Source organism: Anas acuta, chromosome 1 (assembly GCF_963932015.1).
Source record: "Anas acuta chromosome 1, bAnaAcu1.1, whole genome shotgun sequence".
Lineage (NCBI taxonomy): Eukaryota > Metazoa > Chordata > Aves > Anseriformes > Anatidae > Anas > Anas acuta.
In genome coordinates this window covers 150,010,963-150,033,905 of record NC_088979.1, presented here as the reverse complement: position 1 = coordinate 150,033,905, position 22,943 = coordinate 150,010,963, and the positions used below count along the sequence as shown (strand labels likewise).

General features: G+C 51.2%; 1 protein-coding gene and 1 long non-coding RNA gene across 2 annotated transcripts; both read right to left on the bottom strand.

Moving 5' to 3' along the window:
- Window positions 1-2,932: 2,932 nt before the first annotated feature.
- On the bottom strand, window positions 2,933-11,019 carry LOC137846929 (uncharacterized). Its single transcript, XR_011090663.1, has 3 exons — window positions 10,511-11,019; window positions 6,456-6,551; window positions 2,933-5,919 (listed from the first exon to the last, which is right to left on the bottom strand). It is a non-coding gene; the product is annotated as an uncharacterized lncRNA (long non-coding RNA).
- A 1,812-nt stretch (window positions 11,020-12,831) lies between these two features.
- On the bottom strand, window positions 12,832-21,211 carry MCM5 (minichromosome maintenance complex component 5). Its single transcript, XM_068665030.1, has 16 exons — window positions 20,968-21,211; window positions 20,530-20,656; window positions 20,315-20,443; window positions 19,695-19,867; window positions 17,754-17,909; window positions 17,460-17,626; window positions 16,654-16,825; window positions 16,425-16,536; window positions 15,538-15,681; window positions 15,359-15,424; window positions 14,513-14,689; window positions 14,191-14,303; window positions 13,924-14,052; window positions 13,558-13,700; window positions 13,286-13,413; window positions 12,832-13,161 (listed from the first exon to the last, which is right to left on the bottom strand). The coding sequence occupies exons 1-16, from the start codon at window positions 21,132-21,134 to the stop codon at window positions 13,060-13,062; spliced, it is 2,205 nt and encodes a 734-aa protein (XP_068521131.1). The 5' UTR covers window positions 21,135-21,211; the 3' UTR covers window positions 12,832-13,059.
- Between the last annotated feature and the right edge of the window lie 1,732 nt (window positions 21,212-22,943).

The following is a 22,943-nucleotide window of genomic DNA, read 5'->3' as shown; positions in this document are numbered from 1 at the left end:
CTAGGAAGACCCTACTGGGAGGATGTTGTTACCAAAGGGTGTCCTAAGTGGGTCTTCATGGAATGACCCTTTGTGCAAGATGAGAGACATGGGACACGGCATGGTAAAACACTGCTGTGAAAAGCCATCTGAATTTCCTTTAAAATGTTTAGAGATGAGCTGTTTTCTTCCTGCCAAGATGGGTAGCCATCTCCACCAATTTTCATTCCTGGTTTTGGTGGAAAATGTGATATTGAAAATTACAAAGGGTTGTTGTTTTTTTGTTTTCTTTCATTCTGTTTTGTTTTCTGAAGTCCTAGCATATTTCTCTTCTCTGGTATGAAGTAAAGATTAGGAATGTGAAGGTTTTGGGGAAAAAAAAATCTTTTTAAATTCAGTGAAATTTTTCATTTGCTGACCAGGGTCATCTACCCAACAATGCAAAGGCCTCTGCCTGTGCTCCCTTCACCCCATTTGTACTGAAATTCACTCTCCTCACAGTTAGACGTCACTGCCTGAAAGCCTCTCAGGGCAATGGTTCCCAAGACAATAAATTCACAGTTGCCTCAAAACGAATCATCTGAAAGTGGTCACTGCTGCGTGTCACAGCCTACAAATTGGCTCTGGCAAATCAAGTATGACTGACCTTTTTCTGAGTCATTTATTTTAGTATACCTGCCGTAACTTGTTCCACTCTGCTGTACTCCAGGTCCATCCTGATGGCTTAGGTACTTATCAATAATGCTTCCCTCCTCCTTTCTGATTTCAGGTCTTCCTTTATGTTATCTTCATCAGCACACTTCAGTCTTTTCCTGCCATGTTCCACAAGTTCTCCTGGATGTGGAGAGCTATGGTGCCACCACCTCTGCACAGTGTTTTTGGGCTCAGTGCTGGATGCAAACCAGTCCCAAGAGGAGACATTGGCTTGCCTTCTGGGATGAGAGCTCTTGAGGAAATCGTAGCTGGAAACCCCACTTTACCATTGCATTTCACACTGGCCATTAACATATGGTTGCAAATGAAGCACAGACCAGTGCAGTGCCAGATGAGAGGCCCTCAGGAACATAAGCAAGAAGCAGGAATCATAGAATCATTAAGGTTGGAAAAGACCTCCAAGATCACCTGGTCCAACCCATAAAGGCTGTGCCCTGGATGCAAGGAGCTGTTCTGTACGTAGCCCTACTACCTCGTGGTATTGCATCCTGCCTTGCTGGAGGATAGATAAGATTTAGATGGAGAGCAAATGTCCAGTGGGACCCCATATATCCTGGTAACCAGTGTCCCTAGGTTTAAGGACTAATGGCCCCAGTGATGTAGAGGAGGCCAGGGACTAAGCGTGCTGTTCTGTGGTGTGCTTATTATGGTGTGTGCTGGCACTTGTTCTAACTCAGCCATCCATGTGGCTGGCCAAAAGCTGGCATCTGTTTAGCATGAGCATGCAGCAGCATTTCTTATAATGGTTGCAAGCTGTGTTTGGCCCCAACCCAACCCTGCTCACACTGCTCTGTCACTGATTGTGTCTTCTAGTTTTACCTCCCCAGCCTGGACACCAAACCTTACCAGATACCTCCTGCTGCTCCAAGGTGGTCTGTGACCCAAGGCTCCAAATATACGCCTGCCTGCACTGGTCCTATGTCCTGATGTTTGTCCTAGGACTGCTGTGCTGTCCACAGCTGGGACAACCCTACACTAGCCTGGTGGCACATGGTAATGAACCCTGCCTTAGTCTGCTGGACCTGCCTCACCCCTCATCCAAAACCTGCATTGGCTGCTTCCACCACTACAACCCTGGTCTTGTCCCCTCATCTACCACCTTTGCTCTGACATCTCTGCAGTGTCCTTTTCCCAATCTTCCTTCTTGACTTAGGTTTCCTATGACCTTTCTCATATTTCCTCCTGCATAATTTTTGGCAACAACTAACAAACACCTAATGTCTCCTCCCTCGTCCGCCCTTCCTTCTTTTTGGCACTATCAGTGATGCCACTCTCCCCTCTGGTGCCAAGGTCTGGTGTGACCTTCAGCCTCCCTCTCTGCCTTCCATGACTTTACAGTTAATTTCTACAGCTCCAGCTTAGCAGAAATCCAGGAGTTGCAAGAGCCTGTGGGCTGGCTGACAGCTGGTTCTGCACATCTCTATACACACTATAAATAAATGTTTGTGCCAGCTGCTGAGACCAGAAAGCAGGGTTTCATTCAGCCATGGGTGCTTTTTTAAAATTAAAAGATTAAAATTAAAATTAAAATTAAGGATGGTGAGAAATTGTAGCCATATCCCTATGTTGGGATGTGGGAAACTGAAAGTCTCCATGGTTATTTATGCTGGTAGTGTTTTCAGCTGGCAGTTCTCTGGGGTATTTGGGAATGACAGTTTCCTTTGGCTGAGGGGCATGGTGATTTATGACTTAAAGATGAGTGCAAGCATGCACATGCACGCACTTTTGCACATGCTAGATGCATCAAACCACAACCAATGAACCAATGCACCAAAACTGCAGGCAGCTGCTTAGTAACACAACACCTACCTGCAAAAGCCTTGCTTCCAGGTCCTGTGAGGAACTGCTGAAGGCAATGGCACATGGCCATCTCCATCATCCCAGAAAAATCCACGTCACCAGGCTCTGTCCTGCAAGGCAGACTCTGTCACTGCTGATCAGGTCCACTCTGGACAGAATGAGTCAACCCTGAGCAATAAAATATTAGCAAAGTAACCACCATGGATCCACTGGGACTTTTCTAGGAAACTGTTTCTGCTTCATTCCCACCAATTCAGATTTACTCATCCCTTTTAATCCAGACAGAAACTACAACCTCAGGAAAAACACCAACATGAAATCGACCTTCACTCCTTATCTGAAAGCCCTGCATGAATTCTGCTCCCTGCAAGCTTTCACTGCTGGGGCAGGATGACCTGCTCAGGCCATGGTCCACACCATCGACTTTTAATGCCCTGTCCTTCATACTGTCCTTCAAACTGTGATGCTCTTTTACAAACCTGTTGTATGTAAAATAACAAAAAGCAGTGGGACAAATCATGGGAAGGGTGATACTTTAATTTCAGTAAATGATGTTTGCCAAAAGTAGTTTTTTTGTTTTTTGTTTTCTGTAGATTTAGAAGTGGTTTCTGTCCCTCTAAATCTGTAAAGTATGGGTCTCAGAAACATATTTCACCCTTATGGCACAAAATATGTCTCCTGAGTGGAATTACTGTAGGCTTGAGCATAAGCAAGTGCTCTTCTTGTAAAGTGGCACAATCCCAAATGTGCTGGTGATTATGGATTTTATACAGTTTTTATGGTGTAACTGTGGAATTAATCTCCAGGAAAACTGCCATGGACATCAAACAAGCTCAAATCAAGGGCTCAATTTCAAGTAAACATTTAAAGTGACCTCACTTTCGATGTCCTCTCTTACCTTTCCCTGGAGCCCATCTTCATCTGCCTGGTCAGTACCACATCTTTCTGCCCATTTGCAAGGCTCTGCACACACCGTAGGCAAGAAGCAGAATCTAGGCAGAGCAGCACAGCTCCAAAAGCTGATATGTCCTTCCTGCCAGCAGCCAGGCATTGCTAGGAGGAGGCTCGACGTACTGCAGTGCTTGTGGGTATGGCTCTGGAGAAGCCTTTAGGGCTCAGATCCAGACTCATACCCGCAGGGCATTCCCACGAGGGATGAAGCTCATAGCTGCATGGTCCCGAATAACATTGGGAGGGCACAGCTGTGGAGAGAGACCTGACACAGAGCACGAGGCTGGTCCTCTCCCTTGAGTCTGCTGCAGGCATCAAGGCCAAGAGAAGAAAAGGAAGGTGTGGGGACTGGATGCTGGGGTGCTGGAGCTGAGCACAGCATGTCTCTGTGAAACAGTCAGCATTTCTCCATTCCTCTCCTCAGAGCCAGCTGCGTGTTTTGTCTGAAACTGATCTCTCGTTTGAGCTACTTGAAAACAAGCACTGAGAAGCCCCTATTGTAAACGCCATAGAGAAACACAAAGGAGAGAGCCCAGAGTAAAAAATATTTCCATAATAAAACTGTCAAGGGGGAGAGAGAGGCTAGAAACCTTTGTAAGGCCAAATAATTAAGTTAAGAACAGAGACGTCCTCTCCAAAGTGCTTGACATAAACTATCTCCTTAATGCTCTAATTGGAGAGGAGCAGCGCGGGGTGAGGTGTGCGTGTGGACCAGGGGAGTGGGAATTTCAGTGTGGTGGCCTGGGGAAGAGAGCCCAGGAGATGCAGGCTTTGGGCACATGGCTTGAGCTCCTGCCAAGTTGCACAGAAATCCCCGCTCCCTCTCCAAATTAGACCCCTCCCGCACAGCCTGCAAGTGAGAGCAGCCAACACCGGACCACCCAGGGCAACGGGGAGGAGGCCAGCACAGATAAAGCAGAACCAGAGATGATGCAAGGCGAGGACGGATTGGGCAATAGAAACGTACTCTCCAGTGGACAAGAGAAAACAAAGAGTTCACTGATGATGGTGGAACGTGACCTCTGAGCTGTGGTCCAGCCTGGAGTGGGAAGTCCCCGTGGCACGGTTCTCTGTGCACATACCCAACCCGGGATGGCACGCAGTGGGCCATCACTGGCCTCTTGGCACTCACAGCATGGTGAGTCCTCAGCCAGGCTGTTTTCCACCCAACAGCAGTGGGTTGGCTCTGCTAAAGGCATCTGCACTGCTGGGAGAACTATCCCCGTGCTCACCTCTCAGTAAGAGTCTAGCAAAAAGGAACAGATTGCAGTGTTGGGGTCCCAGCTTGTTTCTCAGTTAGGTGCTGAGAACCCTTCCCTTTCCTGTTGATCATTTAGGATTTAAACTTCTCAGCACTGGATCAGTGGCTGGTCCACATAATATCAGCCCTTTTCTGGTTCTGCATCACACAGACCTTTTCCTACCTGCACTGCTTTTACCAGAGGGCTGTCTCCCTGAGATGGTCAAGGATAATAGCAAGAGGTCACTAAAACCTGGTTTCCCTCTCTCTTTGTGCCCTTCAAGGCCACAGGAAGCCCTACCAAATAGATGTCAAATGCCAGGAGATTCAAGCCTATCTAGAGATAGGTGGTGAGCTCCAGATCTGGATGGTCCTCTAGACTTGCAGAACTTCAGGTGGCCTTGGTTCCCTCCTTCGGGTTTGCAAAGACCATCCATAAAACAGGCACTGGAATACAGCCTGGGCTACTTATTCCTCTTCCTCGCTGCAGTTAGGGGAAGAAACCTATCCGACAGAGAAAAATCACTTCTGGTTCTGCTCTAGGAGCTGGATGAAGCAGTTTGTGCCCCCTGAAAGCCTCTCATGCACTTCATGGCTCAGAGGCAAGGCATGGATTATTGTGGGACTAGGAAGAAAATCCATGTCTCTGAACAATTCACCTGCTGTTTTTTTTTTTTTTTTCCCAGACGTTGTCGGATAAGTGCATCAAATGAAATAACAGATAAAACACAGACATGGAAACCAAGACAACCAAGAACCGATGGACTTCAAACGACAGAAATAACCCCAACAGATCAATACCAGGCCAGGCAACCCAGCAAAGCCTGCAGTCTGAAATAGTCCTCCATCGAATTGAGAGCAGAAGTCGCTCCCATTTCAGAAGCACTAGAGTCATTCGCACGCCAGGTATAAAATATAAACACCAGACACTTGGCATTGTGCAGCTACCTGACAAAGGCATTAAGTTACTTGGACTCACTTGAAGCACAGTCTTTTTATATTTTCAAAACACCAAGTTCCATGCAAGTATTCAGGCTGCCATGGCAACGTCGTACATTTGTTCCTGAGTGTCATTTCCCATCGCAATTGTTGTTTTTTGGTGTATATTTTTTTTTTTCCAGAACTTTGCCTGACTTCAAAACTTTGGTTGCTGAGGCAACATCTCTTTTTGAAGGGAAGTGATAGGCTGTGCCCCTCTGTGCCAAGGCAAGGGCTGTTCTTTGAAGACCGGCAGGCTACAGAAAGAGAGGAGGTGTTAGGGAGGCTAAAAAGATACCGGGAAAAGCAGGGTGAGAGGAAGCAGTGGTGCTGAGAAGTGGCTACAAAGGGGCAACACACGCCTTCGCATGAGGCAGGTGGGACGGGCTCTGAGTGGGAGGCTCCAGGCTTAGCACAGGCGAGCTGATGTGCCACATTACATCAGGGGGAATATTAAATGCGGTCCCAGCGAGGTAATGCTTTGTCTCTGATGTATCCCTCGAGGATCTTGTGGAGATGCATAGTCCTCACAAGACCTCCCCAAGGAAGGAATCTGTCACGGGGATGGTTTGACACAAGAAGCGACTGAGGCAGAGAGAGTTTGGATGAACTGTTGAAGGTCACACAGTAAATTAGTGGCTCATATAGGAATAAGCCCCTGGAGGTGTTGTGTTTCATTTGTAAGATCATCATTCCTCTGATATTTAACTTACGCTTAAATAGAAACCCATTTACCTTCTGCAGAGAAGCACTGCAATCACTTTTTCTCTAGCTAACACATCACAGTCCTCACCTCTGCTATTTGTCAACGTATTTGGCCTGAAATGCACCGAAGCAGGGACTCCTTTCTTTCCAGGCAGCAGGGCCCCGATCCACACTCTCCCTGAAACTGAAAAACAAGTAGTGGAGGAGGCCCCAAAGGGGGTGGCTAGGTGATTCAATGATGAGGACATGTATGGGATAAGGCTATGCATGTGCCATGGGAATGGAGGCAGCATACAGGGTGCAAGAAGTGATGAAAACAGACCAGAGGTGGCAATAGGACAACAGCACGGGAGGAGTGCATAGCTGATACAGGGACTGAAAGCTGTACCTGGGACACCACACTGTCACAAACCGGTATCAATGGCACAAGCAGAAGTAGCTTTAATTTCATCAGAAGACGTAATTGAAGCAGCAGCAAATGCAGATCAGCCAGGCAAAACTCTTCAGAGCATCTTTAAGAGAGAAGACCTTACAAGTAATCTTTGCTGTAGAGAATTCACCTACCTCTTGCTGTGGGGCCCAGAACAGAACCCTTTACATCCTTTCTTACTCAACAGCAGCTGGCTTACATGCTAAAAACAAATCATCGCTTCAATAGGGGTTCTCCCAAGCCCTTAGTTCATGCACTGCCTGTGAGCCAGCATCTTCCCTGACCTGCAGATTCACACTGTAGGTGCTGCTGGAAAGCAAAACCAGCGAGTACAATCAGGGTTAGTACCAGCTATGGCTTTTCCAGAGGGCATGGCTGATTCATTGGGCTCGCTCGCCATGTCTCCACTTTGCAGCCCGTGTCTCAGTGCCCCATTTCCAGCCTAATGATGACTCTGATGCCCGTGTATGGGTCACTGGAGATTAGGTTTTGATTTCTATCCATTTCAGCAATTCATAGCTGACTGCATGAGCAGAGACAAATAGAAACCTGCTGCCTGGATCACCACCTGCCTCTTTCGAATCTGGGTCATTGTAGCATTTAAAAATACAAACAGCCAACACAGCCCTGCCAGGCAGAAGTAAAAATGGTAAGCAAAGATGAGAAGTACTCTTGATGTCAAAAGAGAAACATACAGACGCAGGAGGCAGAAGGCTTTGTCTTTCTCCTGCATTTGTCTTCGATGCTCCTTGCCCAAGGGCATTGAAATTTAATTGCCCCTTCCATGTTGATGGAGAAGACCAGAAATGGCCCATGGCCATCATATGTCTGGCAAGGATCTCCCCAGGGGCTGTATCCTCTGCATCCTGGGACACTTTCTTCTTCCAAGTGACCACAAAAGCAGCTTGTGGAGGGACTCCCATGGTGATAATATTTCTCTGATGATTTCCAGGGATTGCTTTTTTCCACAGACTTCTCTTGTCCAGGCACAAGAGAACTTGACTACGGGGGGTTTTCCTCACCAGTTCTGGATGTCCCACTTCTTTGGGCATCTCAGCTCATTACTAGAAGCTTTGGCCAAGGTTATGAGATCCTGGGACAGTGCACTGTGCTCTCCCTTGGGTGATGCAGAACACCCTGGAGCACAGCTGCACCAGATGCAGAAGGAGGGGGAGACCCTTTAGCTCCAACACACAATATTTTCTGTAGGGGCTGAGGAAACCTTCAGGACTTTTTCCCCGCTTGCCCATGCCAGCATGGGGGGACCGAGTCCTCTCCCATATTCAAGCATTTGAGAATTGCCTGGGACTCTCCTGTTCCCAAAGGCATGACATTCAGCTGCTGGATGGCCCAGAAATAAAACCAAGCAACTTCTGTAAAATGTATCTGGACCTAAGCCACTTTAACCATGAATGCTGCTCTCCCCCGTGAATACAACATCTGCCCATTGGAATAAACAGGAAACTATTTTATCCTCTGAGGAACAAGAAAGGTGAAGGGGTCACAACTGTAAATCGCGTGTCTCTGGGTTTGGGGCATGCAGCAAGAGCTACAAACAAATAGGTTTTCTGTTTTTTCTCATAGAGCAGGGAGTTAAATGCTGGGCTTCTCCCTCTGAGCTGGTCCTCTGACCTAATCCTACCCTTTTGTCCAGTGCAAAAGACAAAAGAGCAGACGTCCTGGTTTCCCCACTGAGATTGGATAGCATGCCATGGAGAATCACTGCGGCAACATGCTTGCCAGGTCACATGAAATACAGATGTGGATCTGCCTTGTCTGATTCTGCAGGACCACACGCGGCTGTGTTGTGGTGACCTGTCCACAAATAGGCAGACTTCTGCTGCTTCGCCTCCCTGCCAATTGGTGATGCTCATCAGGAAAAACTCTGAGCTCTGTTGTCATCAACCTTTATTGGCCACTTCAGAGTATTTATTTTTCACCCTTTTAGAAAGCAAACTAAGAAGGCTGTACATTAGATGAAGGCAGCCAGTGAGAATTTTTGCCCATGGGGTGCCCTGAAGTTGCTGGACTCCTTGGCCAGACCTCTGGGGCCTGTGTCTTGCAGGAGGTCAGGTGAGCTGGGCCTAAAAGAGCCTTTGACCCTCAACACCTCAAGTTTCAGTTCATCTCAATACTGGGGAAGCTTCACCCTCTTTCCCTGTGGTGCATCTATTACTGTAACTTGCATCAGCACCCCAACACAGTGCAGTAAAATGTTGGTGCAGCGTGGCGGTAGCAATGTTGCTGTGGAAACCATGATATTTTAATTGCCTGATTCAGGAGAAGCCAGGTATTCGGGCATTGTGTAACAACAGCTCTACTGCCAAAAGATCTGGCATGCAAGACTCTGCCACAGACCAGCCTGTGAGAGCCATGTGGCACTAGGCAAGCTGTTCTCCCTTCATAACCTTCAGTTCTCCCCAGCCCAGGCCATCACCCTTCACCATGTGGGCCCCTACAGGTGGCAAAGCAAACCTCCAGACTGGTGACAGCCTCTTGCACTCCATTTGGGCACAGCATCCTGGTCAGACCATCAGACACCTCCTCAACATGAAACACAAGTAGGTGGTAACTGAATCTTGACTGTGCTCCTTATTCCGACATGATGGTCTAGGATGGTGATGTTGCCTGTATGCTAGATGACCCATCAACAGTCGCTCTAAAAAAATGAAATATATCTCAAGCAGTGTGCATTTAACTCCTTACTTCTATTGACTAAGGAGTCAATAGAGAGAATATTGACTAAGAACTCTTTAGTCAATAAAACTTCATTCTATGAAGTTCAACTTCAAGATCAGTTGAAGCCCACAAAGCACCAGGTGCAGCTCGAGACTTGACAGATTCCATCAGGTGAAGGTTTCCAGACAGGAAAGATGCCTACACATCTATTTATAGGTGTCTATTTATACCGCAGAGGTACTGGTTGCTGATGAGCGCACAGCATGTGGCCAGCTGTGGATAGACCTGCTTTCCACTGAGCAAGTATTTCATTGGTACTTTGATCAAAACAGGCAGGTAATTCTGAGAGCCCAAAACTGTGGTACAAAAGGCACATAAATCAGGTATTTCCTGGCCATTTTGCCTAGAGATTTGTGCTTTCTTGCCAGATTTCCCATGCAGCAGTCAGAGAAAAGAAAAAAGAAAAAAAAAAAAAAAAAGATTACTAACAAAAGGGCTGGTGAAGTGAGGTAAAGACCAGGGAGAGGACACGGAACAGTTTGGCCAGATGAAAGCTGAAGGGCAGGAGGAAAGCAATGGCCAAGAAGCAGCAGATGGTCCAGGGGACATTCTCTGATGCATGTCCCTTGGTGTCCCATTTCTACCAGAACGCCCTGAGAGCTGATCCAGGACATTATTACCCCAGTGTCCTGCCTGCCTTTGAAGCTGGCAGACCTGAAAACAGAAGCAGGAGATGCTCTGCAAGGTGGCCAAGGACAGATTACTATGGCCAGAAAGGTGAATGGGGGGATGGCCATGGAGGGGAAAAGAGAGCAAGCATGAGGCATGAGGTGGGGTGGAGAAGGAGAAAATGGAGTAACTGGCATTGCTGGGAGAGACTCAGAGCATTTGTGTGCAGGAAGCAGTGGGGAATATGTTGCAAAAGGATAGGCAAAATGGGATGAAGCAGGCACTTGTACTTCATGGCTGTGGGACGATGAATGGTTTGGGATTTTGAGGGAACCCAGCCCAGCATTAGGGGATCACAGACTTACTCAGACCTCCAAAAGGGACAGAAACTCAGCATGATACACTCCCCAGCAGATCATGTTGCAGGCACCCCAAGCTACAACACGTCTGTGCCTTTCTATGGGGTCTTTGCTTGTCTGAGGTCAGTGCCTGGTAGACCAGGTCAGGTTGCTTCTCACGTTGCCCATATCAGCATATTGTGCTCGCCACTGTTTATCTCGCATCCCTGAGCAATGGCCCCTAGGGCCCTGCAGTTGGGTTTTGTTTTATTTTGTGGAGGAAGTGACACTCACAACACGCTCAGAGGTTATGTGGCTGCATTGCAACAGCTCTCATCTCACGCGGAGACGGAGCAGATCCGAGTGGTGCAGATGTGATGACTCAGCTGTGCTGGATTTTGCGGTAGTGGAGCTCCACCGACATTTCCCCAGAAACCTTCTGGTTAGCTTAGTGCAGGACAACAGGGAATTGAGCCTAGCGAAGCTGCCTCAGGGCCAGGAGCCCAACGCAAGCCTTCAACAAAGCCCTTCTCCTCCGATACCGCATTGCAGCACAGGAGAGGGAGGATCTGCACACCTCCTGTTTGGTGCCTATGATGCAGAAACACCCACCCGAGCTGGTTGCCCTGGCCTCCTCTCACAGTCAGAGGAGAGGAAACAAATGCTGTTAGGGCACAGCTCCTCTGGCCCAAAGAGGGGGACAAAGGGGACAAAGTCAGCTCTGTAGGCTAGGTAAAAGGATGCTGCACTGCTGAGACACGAGGTGGCTAAGCTTGTCTGGTTTTACTTGTTCTGTTGGCCTTGGAGTGAAGAGCAGGGGTTTTGGGCATCCAGGGACAAGCGATGACTTTGTCCCAAGTCTCAGAGCACCAGAACATCAGTGATGGCCAAGAAGAATCACCTTCACCAGGAACATCACCTGTCCTTATCAAGTGGCTAGAAGCTGAGGAAAGGTCTGGTCTTCTTCACCAGGGGGACCACTGAACCCTTATGAGGGTAGATACTCCCACGAATTACCCCTCTACCTAAATGAGAACTGGTATTCCCCCCCCCCAAATTTCCATCTGCGGCATGAATTCAAAACAAGCCTTTACTAATCAGCAATGCTGAGTTTGAAGATAATGTCAAAGTTGTGCGTAGCCCAGCTCCGCTTCTTGTGATGGAGCTGCATGCATTAATTGCTAAATAGCGTTGTTTCGAGCTGTATGTACACTTACATAACCTCGTACCATATAATCAACACATTTCGTAGCACGAAGAGATCAATCATTCTGATCCCCGTCACAGAACTACTCTCCCGCTCCGTATCATGTCATAAAAACAACCAAAAAGAAACAACAAAAAAGATTTATATATGATCAACCTCCACACCTGCCACCACCAAAGAAGTGGCGGTGGTACCGGGGAGGGGTGGCAGGGGCTGCAGGATGTGTAGGGCACACCTGCTAGGTGCTGTGTGGGCTACATACAGCATGTGGCTGGAAAATAACCATATTATGTTGTTTTGGGGCTGTGTTGGCTATTTGAGGGGACACAGTGCTTGAACAGGGCCATGGGAGCTTGTGAGGGAGGCAGAGTGCTTTCAGCTGGACATTGGCAATTTGGGGGACATTGGGTTCCAGGGGAGGATGCAGCCCTGTTATTGCCAGTTCTTCCTCCCTGAGGGACTGAAGATCAGGATTTCTTCCATATGAGGATGCAAAGTAAGGTAAAACAAAGGTGGCTGGGAGCATTGCGCACCCCATGGCCCTACAGCAAGGAATTGGGACAGCCTGGGACCCATCACTGCGCGGAGCCTTTAGGACACCCTCCTCTCCTCTCCCATCCTCTGCAGGAGTCAGAAGTCTGAAAAAAACAGCAGATAGAGAGCAGAAGACTGTTGCTCTGGTGGACAGCCAGCCCCACAAAGGCCAGTACAGCCTCAGAAAGGACACCCCACCTCCCCAGCCAGCTCTGGCCCCATCCCAAGCACACGATGTGCCTCTCCCAACACAGACACCAAAAAACACAAGGATGCTGTTGAGGACGTGGAGGGTGCAGCCCAGCAACCTCAAGGCTCGAGTTCCCTCTGCTGGTTCTGAACACTTATTCCACTAAGGAAGCCTGTGTTGCGTGCTCCTGGGTTGGATTTTTTTTTTTCCCCTCTCCAGTCTAAAGGGCTGTGCAAGTCCCCATTGCAGAATAAGTGTTTCAGGAGGCGAAATGCATTAGAGAGGAAGGAGGGATGAGCAAACTGCAGCTTCGAAGCTCAAAAGAGCAGCTCATAAACCCTCCAACCCCCATCCCACACCTCCCACACAGGGAGGATACATTTATTTTCTCTCTCCCTCCAGGCAACAAAGCAAGGGTACCAAGACCAGGTTTTATTTTTATACAAACTAAAAGCTTTTAGAGATTAAAGAAACACTGAAATGACACAACAGTGAAGCATCCAAGGGGAAGCCTGGCTGCCCCAAACACTGGTTAAAGGGGCCTGAGGCTGTTTGGATCCCCAAGGAGAATCTTCCAGGCACCAGGGCTCTTGCCAGGCAGCCACCACCATCTCTTCCCTGCTGCTGGTGGGACTTGGGGTCAGGTCACTTGATGCGGTAGAGGACCTTGCGCTGCATGCGGTGCTGGATCTCCCCTCGCCTCATCATCAGCTGCAGCACCTTGTAGATGGCGTGCTCAGGGTATTTCTGGAGAAGGAGAGAGCAGGGTGAGAGAAACTGGCAGGGAAAAGCCCACCACAGCCCAGCAGGGAGCTGCCACAATGGCTAAGCAGCCTGGGGAGCCTGGTTTCATGGTCCAACCCCATCCCACCTGCCGCATGAAGTCCTGGACGATGCTGTGCTCTGACACCTGCGAGCCGATGGCGAAGCGACGCTTGAGCTGCTTTTCGATGCGGGACAGCATCTCTTGGTCCTCCTGCGTCGTGAAGCCTTCCGCCCCTGGGGGGGGGGGAGAGGTTGTGTGAGCTCCCTGTGCCACCCAGACATCAGTCTCCAAGTCAGAATGCCCATCTCCCACCACATATGCACGTCTCAGAGATCTTTAGGGAAACCGTAAATAAATGCAGCACCACCCATGCTCACCTGACAGGCTGCCCGACATGGCCGCATCAAGCGTGGACACCTGGAAGAGCCTCAGAGCCTCCTCAACATCTGCCTCGGTGGCAAAGGGCTGCAGCTTCATCTTGCTGAGGGACTCTGCAATGCGCACGATGGCCTCCAGCTGCCTGCAAGATGAGGGGGATGCTCCTTGCTTTCCACTGGGGCTCCAAGGGGTCTCCTTCCCACCACCACCCACCCCTCAAGGCACCCCCAGTGCTGCCCCATTCACAAGGGACACCCCACTAACCCCCTAGCGTTATCCCAAGTGACACAAGGACTTGATCCCAACCCCATAGGTTTGGGTGGATGACGGCAGCCCCAGGTAGAGCCAGGCCCCGGGGTGCTCACCGGACGGTGATGGGGATGCTGGAGCGGCGGTCGCTCTCCTGCTCGTGCTGGCGGCTGCCGCTCCGCATCAGGATGTAGCGGTTCTTCAGCTTCTCCGCCGCTGCCGCCGACAGCCGGGGGCCACATTTCCTGCAGGAAGGGACAGGGGACGTGGCACTGCCAGGAAGGTGCCCCTGGCAGGGTGTCCCTCGTGTGCCCAGAGCCAGGAGCTCGGCCGCCCCGCTGCGAGGCACAGCTTGAGCAGCACGGCGTGACCCAGGCACTCACGTGCGGCAGAAGGAGATGAGTTTCTTCAGCTTGTTCAGTTCGATCTCGCCCTCCACGGCCTGGGTCTGCGTCAAGGCGCTCACGTGTAAGGACATCACGTGCTTGGCCAACGTCTAGGAGAGTGGGGGGCGGTCAGGTAGCAGAAATCCTCCCTCTGACCTGACCACGGCATGGCACCCTCCCAAAAAACAGGGTGGCAGCTGGGCTTGGCTCAACCCTACACTCAGCCCCACACTACAGCTATTTAAGTTCCCAGGTATTTGCCCTGCTGCTGCTCCCATTACACTGACGACACCGCAAGAGCCAGCACGCCCCAACCCACCACGTCTCGCTCCTCGTTGTGCTCATCCTTGACGATGAAGATCATGTCGAATCGGGACAGGATGGTAGGCATAAAGTCAATGTTCTCCTCGCCTTTGGTCTCATCCCAACGCCCGAAGACGGAGTTGGCAGCTGCAAGCACCGAGCAGCGGGAGTTCAGTGTGGTTGTGATGCCTGCCTGCAGGGAAAGAGAAACGGACAGGGTCAAGGTCACATCCACAAAACAGCAGGGCTAGGAGGCTATTAACTCACAGGAAGAGCTCCAGAGCAGTTTGCAAGGGCTCATCCTCAAGCATTTAGATAAAGCCCTTTTAAGCAGCACCCAATTGCTCTGCAATGATTCCAACATTGGAGAGGGTGACCACAGGAGCTGCATGGGGCTGGACCCACGCATCCATCTGGAGGAAGACTGGCTTCTGCTGAGACTCGAGCACTGAATAACTTCATTTAAAACCTCACATCAAGGGTAGACATACAAGACTACCCTCAAGTTCTTAAGTGGAGCCAGAAACTGAGGTTAAGTGCTCCTGGGTGCTGAGGAAAAGTGCCCAGGGTCTCACAAAGGGAAGGCAGAAGAAGATCTGATGGATGGGGTGGATGGATATATGCAGCTGATCACCTCTTTGTGGTTTTACAGGTTAGGAGGGGCAAGTAAGCATGACCAGCAAGGACAAGTTGCGGTGGCTGTTCTACTACAAGGAATGAACAGCTCAGGTGCAAGCCAGAGGGAAGAGGAGGGAGGGAAGCTGCAAAAATAGAACTTGGACAGTGGAAAAGAATTGAAACCCCAATTTAAGAGAAGGTCTGGCACCAGGATGCCAGGCAATTTCTGTAGAAGGCTTCTCACCTTGGCAATGGAGATGGTCTGCTGCTCCATGGCTTCATGGATGGCCACGCGGTCATCCTCCCGCATCTTCTCACGCAAGGCGGCAAATGAGGTGGGGGGAAAGAAAATAAATAAGAGCTGCTGTCAGTTACCTCTGGTGGCCTTCAGCTGAGCGCTGGGCCCCACACACCCTACGTTACCTTGTCAAACTCATCGATGCACACCACTCCGCCGTCCGCCAGCACCATGGCTCCCCCCTCCATGAAGAAGCTCCTTGAGGAAGGGTCGCGGATGACCGAGGCTGTCAGGCCAGCAGCGCTGCTGCCTTTCCCCGAGGTGTATACCTGGGTGTGTGGGACAAGGAAGGGGACAGCACATCAGCCACTGCACGACCCAGGAGCCCACAGCCACCGCTGGGGAGCGAGACAGCTCCGCACCACAGCCAGAGGTGCTGGAGGAAGAGCAAAGCCCTGGGGGAAAACCCCTCAGCACATGCCAAAAGCACGCAGAACAGGATTACTGTGCAGTCCCAAGCCTCGGACGAAGCAGTTGTGACATACCCGAGGGCTTGTAGACACACAAACACAGGTATTAAGCACAGAGCACAGCGTGATTCATTGTTTGGTGGGCTGCTGCATTCGCTTTGTTTCCCCCCCCCCGAGGAAACAACGCAGTCAGAGGCTGACTTTAATGGAGGTTACAAGAAAACACAGCTGAAAATATAATTTCATGCCTGGGCTCAGGCTGGAGCTCCGTGCCTGAGATGCAGGCGGCTTCATTTGTCCTGGCCAGCCAGCCTCTCTGCTGATCGAGGCTCAAAACCAAACAGCAGCATTGGTCCTGTCTTTGGATACTGCAAAGGGCCTGGCTCACATCATAATGAAAGGCACTACCTGCTTCCCTCCCTTGCCTCCTGTCCTGTACCCCACCTTCTGCTAGCACCAAAAGCTGTAGTTTGCACCTCCACCAGCTGCTCCAGCTGGGGATGCACTGACAGGTATCTGCTGGGACCACGGTCTGCAGTGCTACGCAGGGAGGAGTAGGAAAAAATGAGCTGCACCATAAGCAGAGACCTCAAATCACCTACCCCAATGGGCGAACACTTCTCTACGAACTTCAGCAGCTGGGATTTGGCCGTGCCAGGGTCACCCAGCATCAGCAAGTTGATGTCTCCTCGGCGGGTCAGCCCATCCGGGAGCCTAGAGCAGCAGGGTGCAAGGATACAGAGGAGACACGGTGAGCCTTTATTTCAATGCCAACACACTGCGACACGTCACGAGATGCTGGTGGCACCGAAATGATTTTTTTCTCCCCACCTCTTGCGAGAGCCTCCAAACAAGAGGCAAGCAATGGCCTTCTTGATGTCGGCGCTGCCGTAGATGGAGGGCGCGATGCTCTTGGCTATCGTCTCGTAGATGTTGGGCATGGCAGCGAGGCAACGGAGCTCCTCCTCTTCCTGAGGGGTCACCGAGCCAGCAAAACTGTGTCCTACATGGGGAAGGTCAGAATGACAGTGAACAGATGGATGCTGTAAAGAAAGGGATGCTATTCCCCTCACCCCATCCACTGCGACCAAAAGCCCTTCTTGTATCATGCCAAATGCCACCATGTCTGAAGGGTGGAAGGAGCAATTTGCTATCCCAGCAAGGCGTGCTCTGTGCTTCCAGGGTGGGTGAAGGAAGGAGAAGGAAAAGAAGAAAAGCAAGGATCTTGGGCAAAGCAGTTCGGAGGAACCAGAGGGAGAAATTAGAGTCAGGAGCACGTTGTAAATGCATAGCTCAATTTTAACCATTGACTTCAGCCCAGATCCTCAGGGATGGCTTAGTGAATTCCCACTGAGATCAATAAGATGGAAGTACTTAAATACCCTGGAGGACTCAGGCTGAAGCCTCCTCATTTAATATCTCTGAAACAAAGTCACACAGGACACTCGAGTTTACAGCACCCAGGGTAAGCCAGACCTCCCGGACAGGGCTGAACCTTTCACTGCGTAAGCAAAAGAGAAGAACCCAGGCTGTGATTTCATACACATCTCGCTGAGGGACTGCCCTGTTCAGGAAGGGGGTTCTCCCAACACCAGGCTTTCCCCAAAGACCAGACAGGTGCCAAAAGCAGCCCTCACCTGAGCCCTCCGTGTCCACCTGGATGCCCACCACGCGGATGTAAGCGCTTCGGATGCCCACGCCGACGTTGTCCCGACCTTTGTTCTTGATCAGGGCAGACTTCTTGATGGAGTAAATGCCCATGATAGTGACTCTGTTCCCTGGGACAACTTTGTCACACAGGTACCTAAGAGAAGAAAGGTGAAAGCAGAAGACGGTGGTGAGGAAAAGGATGGCCCCACCAACAACCACCAAAAATCACCCCAAGAGCATCACCAGCACGGCCACAGCCCTCGCAGAGCCCCTGCTGGTACCTGTCGCAGTACAGCTGCAGGTGCCGGGGCATCTCCCCGTGTGGCACGGCGTCGGGGGACTCCTGCAGCTTCAGGACCTGGAAGTCCACGCACTTGCACTTATCTGGCATGATGAAATAAGGGTCCAGCGGGCACTTCGGGCGGCCGGCCTGTTCTCTGTGTGGAGAGATCGATCAGGAGAGTCAGCTGGGGGCTGGCACTTGTAGAAGGGACAGCGGTCACAGCCGAGAGCAGCCCACCTCTGCCAGGTCAGAAAGACACCGTCACCAGAGCAAAGGCTCACCAAACCCTCTGTCTCACCTCCAGCAGCTGCCAAAATCAGGCACCGAGGTCAGAGCACCACAACAAGCCAAAGACATGGCGATGCTTCCCCTGCATACTCTCCCAGCCACCTCCCTCTCCCCGGCTAGCTACAAGCAAGGAGGGAGCTAATTCACTAATTACGCAGGAGATAACAGCATAGACTCAATGACTTGACAGGACATATTTCTTTATAACCTCGCACGCGAGGCAAACGTTAAGTGGTTCCTGGTGAGAAAGCAATTAGCAGCGTGACAAGGCTGCTGTCAACCCCTGAGTCTCTCGAGACGCCAGCTCGGCGTAGCTGCCTTGTGAGGCTACAGGCTCCCGGGGACGAGGAGCACCTCTGCATCCTGCTGGCTCCTCAGCACGCTGCAGTCACTGCCTGACTCCAGGCAGGCAGCAGCAGGGCTTTTTGGGGGGATGAGACAAAGGAGGAAAAGCCTGATGAGCGTCAGCCCTGCTGCACCAGAGCTGTGCCGACCAACTCGTGCAGCCAAGGACGGGGAGCCAGGAGTGATGCCTATCCCAAAGACCGCTCAGGCTGTGTCAGAGATAAGGCAAAGGAAATGAATAAATACTGGCAGGCACGAGTTCAAAGGCACAATCCGTCAGGCTCAGCTAGCGTGAGAGCTGCAGCACAGCGGCAGCCTAATGCTCGCGGTTCACGCAGGCATCAGAAGCTGTGAAGCAGGATTTGGGAGTTAGTGGCAGAGCGTCCTTACAGAATTTGACGAAAAGCCCACCAGGGAGGGGGAACATGGAAGCAAGGAGTTTGAGTAAGATAAAAAACTTATTAAGGAAGCCAGGACAGGAGCTTAAAGCAGTATGATGGGGCAACTCGAGGCAGGAATGAACCTTTAGGTACAAAGGGCAATAGGGGAAAGCGAAGTTAGGCAGCAGATGGCTTAGGGAGTGATAACAAACAATCCCTGTCACAGGAGATTTTAGCACAGCCAGCCTCAGCGGAGAGCAAAGACAAAGCCACTATGAAACGTGGAAGGGGGACCTCCCGACAGCCACCAAAGCTGCTTCAGTAAGCCTGTGATAAGCAGAAGCCAGCACAGGAGCCTGACAAGCAGAAAGGGTTTTTGTTCATCTTGTTTGTTAATGGAAGAGATGAAAGTGTGAGAGTGAAAAGGGTGAGGGAGAGGTCAAGAAGGAAAGCCGAAAGCAAGCTTCTGTGTCTGTAGCAACAGGGATGCTGGATGCACAGGAAATACAAGTATATAAAGGATCTTGTCTCCTGCAAAACAGGAGCAAAACCCTGTGCAGAAGGAGCTGGAGGAAGAGATGCAGCTTTAGCAGTGTGCTGAAATGAGATTTACACACATGTGAGAGGGCAGAGGTACCCTCTACATTACTGCATGTGGAAGCCCTCACAGGATGCTTTGGAACAACCTACTGAGGGATTTATTGAACCTCTGTTTTCAGGCTCTGGGTAATTTGATAGGAATAAGATCAATTAGGAAGTTGTGCTTGGAGACCAGTTGTGCTGGGACAGCAAGCCCTGAGCAGCCACTCTGGTCTCAGAGCTGGCCCCACTTAGAGCAGGAGGCTGGACTAAAGACCTCTTGGGGTCCTTTCCTCCTGACTTTTCCCCCACCACCCTGCCACACACAGCCCCAGGTCGGTCCTTACGTGTTGCATTTCCTAGGGAGAGAATACCCCTCGAGGCCCGGGCGCACGGCGATGTTGTTGATGGTGTTCCGGCAGCTGCGGCACTGGATGGCTATTTTGGTGGCTTTGGCTCGCACGGGGGTTGCCGCAATTACGATCCCGGGGATCTTCACAAGGTGGGACATCTGGTCGGACTGTAAGGGAAAAGGTGAAGGGGAGGTGAGAAAAACACTTGGAAGATGGATAGGAAAGTCGAGATGTCAAGGAAATATTTTTTTCTTGGATACACTCCCCACGTTTAGGGGACTATAGTACCAGAATAAAATAGCCTGTGCTTCTTGACAGCATATCTGGCTGTATAGTAGTAGGATGTGGGTGCATGACTTAAATTGTGTTTGTTTTAAACCAGGAGAGGAAAGGACACTCACTATATGCAGAGCATCACTAACATGATTGATGTCCCCATAGCAGGAACCAGCGATAACCGCCCCTTGCAGCCAGATTTAAGCTGCAAAAGTATCCTTGGCTTGTAAGTTAGCGTGCAACCCACATCCTGAATTACGCAATTAAGCATCAAAGGCTTCCCCCTGCAATCACACAGGGGTAAGCCCTGCCACCCAGGCAGCAGCGGACCACCTCACCTTCAGGCTGCGGATGCTGGCTGCGTTGGCATCGGATCTGAGCATGACCTGGACGTCCTGGAGGGCTTCCTCCCCTGAAGGACGAGGACGGGTGACCTCATCTGCAACCTCTTTTGCTGCTTCTTCCAGCTAGAAAGGGAACAGCTCAGCTATTAGGAGGGTGTCACGGCATGACAATGTCAGTGCACCAAGCCACCCAGCCCCTCCATCCTTACCAGCTGCAGGTGCTCCGCGGGCTGCTTGTACAGGTAGTCAGCGAGATCTTCATCGAAGCTGGCCAGGTCCTCCATCTCCACCTCCACCCAGTACTGGCCCAGGTTGTAGTGCCGCTTGAGCTCATCCCTGCGAGGCAGCAAGGGGGGAAGGTTTGCAGGGCAGGAAGCACCACGAACCCACAAGGACTTTGGGTGCAGAGCAGGCAGGCTCTGCTAAGAGTCTCGGAGGGGAGATGGGGAAAATAGGGGGAGAATTGAGGGAATCCTGCAGGGATTTGGGGAAACCTTGCACCCTAAAGGCTTTAAAATGTGGGAGTAAAGCAGGAACACTGTGAGATACAGCGCTGATTCATTAAAAAAAGCCATATATTTTTACAAAAAGCACATAGATATGGAATAATTCTGATTCTAGGGGAGCGCCAGGGGTGCCGCCAGCACCTGTATTTGAAGGTGAAGCCCGTCCGGTCCGTGCCCACGCGGTACTGCCGCAGGAACTCCTTGAAGCGCCGCTGCAGCTGGGATTTCCGCACCTGCCCCTCGTCGGCCGCCGGCTCGCCGCCGAAGCTGTCGCTGTAGTAGATGCCGGGCTCGTCGAAGCCCGACATGGCGCCCACCGGCCCCCAAACCCCCGCGCCCCGCGGTACCCCCGCGCCGCGGCTGTTTCGCGGCAAAAAAAAAACGCGCGCCGCGGAGAGCTGGCGGGAACACGCCCCCCGCCTCCCCATTGGCCAGCCCGTGGCGCGCCGCCGTCCTATTGGTCCGAGCCGCCCTCCCGCCCCGCCCTCGGCGGGCAGCGATTGGCCGCGGGTGCCGGGAGAGGTTTTGGCGCGAGAGGCTGGGGGAGAGGAGAGGGGGGAAGGCGAAATGGCGGACGGGCGGGACCATTGGCCCCGCTGAGGGGGGGGGGCGGGTGAAACCATCTCGGGCAGGGGGCGTGTAATGGCGGCGGGGGGGGGGGGGGTTTAGCCATAAAGAGGGACAAAGCTGCAGCCTCCAAAGGCTTCCTTAGGGATGGTGGGACCATGGTGATGTGTGCGGGATGCCTTGGAGCACTGGAGAGGTGGAACTCTACATGAATTTCAATAAATGGCTATATTTGAGTATCCGTTGTGGCTCGTGTTCTTGCTTTTCAAATATTCGGCTACCTGTTTGAAGAATTACCCGTTTGTTTTCTTACCAGAAGTTGGCAAACGGGTATTATTAATTAGGAGAGAAGAAGTATTAATGGGGATTTTGGAAAGATATGGGGTGGGTGAGGACAGCATCACTCCCTGTCCCGCTGGTGCTCCTCAGCAGGACCTGCCCTCTGGTTCCTGCTCCCTGTCACGGTTCTGCTCTTGGGATTAAAGTCACTGCCGGAGCAGAGGAAAGGACTGAGCTGAGAGGTTATGGCCATGCTGGGTCTGAAAAACAGCCCCTCCTGCAGTGACTCCTGGAGTTGAAGACCCTCCTAAGCAGGCAGGATGATGGCTGGCCACCAACCCAAGCCTCCACAGAATCACAGAATCACAGAATTTCTAGGTTGGAAGAGACCTCAAGATCATCGAGTCCAACCTCTAACCTAACACTAACAGTCCCCACTAAACCATATCCCCAAGCTCTACATCTAAACGTCTTTTGAAGACTTCCAGGGATGGTGACTCCACCACCTCCCTGGGCAGCCTGTTCCAATGCCTCACAGCCCTTTCAGTAAAGAAGCTCTTCCTAACATCTAACCTAAAACTCCCCTGGCGCAACTTTAGCCCGTTCCCCCTCGTCCTGTCACCAGGCACGTGGGAGAACAGGCCAACCCCCACCTCTCTACAGCCTCCTTTAAGGTATCTGTAGAGAGCGATAAGGTCTCCAGACCTCATCCGGCAAAAGGGAGGTGAAGAGATTTGTGCACAGGCTGCTCCAGCAGTGCCACCTAGCTGGACTGTCTTTAGCATCACCTCACGTGTGCCGAATTCTGGGAGTGATTTGGGCTGGCGTGACTTCACCTAGGTGAGGGCATGCTGTTGCATGCTTGTTCCCCATTTAGCTGTCAGGTACGGTCAAAGCCTAGCATGCATTTGATTTCCAAGTGCTTTTCTGATTCATGGGGAAGTTCTCACAAATGCAGTCTAGTTAATGAAGCCCTCAGCTGGCCACAGCCAGGGAGAGCTGTCCTTTTTGGGACCAGCTGAAGGTCTCATCACATTTTTCTCTTAATAGGACCGCAGCCAGCTCTGACACCCAGTGGCCACCCCTTAAAGATGCTTTGTACAACTGCAGAATTTTGTTCCGTTTCTAGAAATGGAGACCAGCGTGTAGGAGCTGAAGAAACCTGCCCCAGCTTGTACGACAGGTTATTGTTAGAACTGAGTGGGAACAGAGGCTGGCTCTGATAACTCCCACCTTCCTCTGTTGCCACGTCTGTGGAGGCAGCAGCTCCA

Excerpts from the sequence above, each read along its gene's own strand:
- MCM5 (XM_068665030.1), bottom strand. The coding sequence starts at position 21,134 with ATGTCGGGCTTCGACGAGCCCGGCATCTACTACAGCGACAGCTTCGGC. Across the intron at positions 19,868-20,314 it reads CCAGCATCCGCAGCCTGAAG|TCCGACCAGATGTCCCACCT; the intron begins GTGAGGTGGTCC and ends TTTCCCTTACAG. Across the intron at positions 15,425-15,537 it reads GCATCGATGAGTTTGACAAG|ATGCGGGAGGATGACCGCGT; the intron begins GTAACGTAGGGT and ends TTGCGTGAGAAG.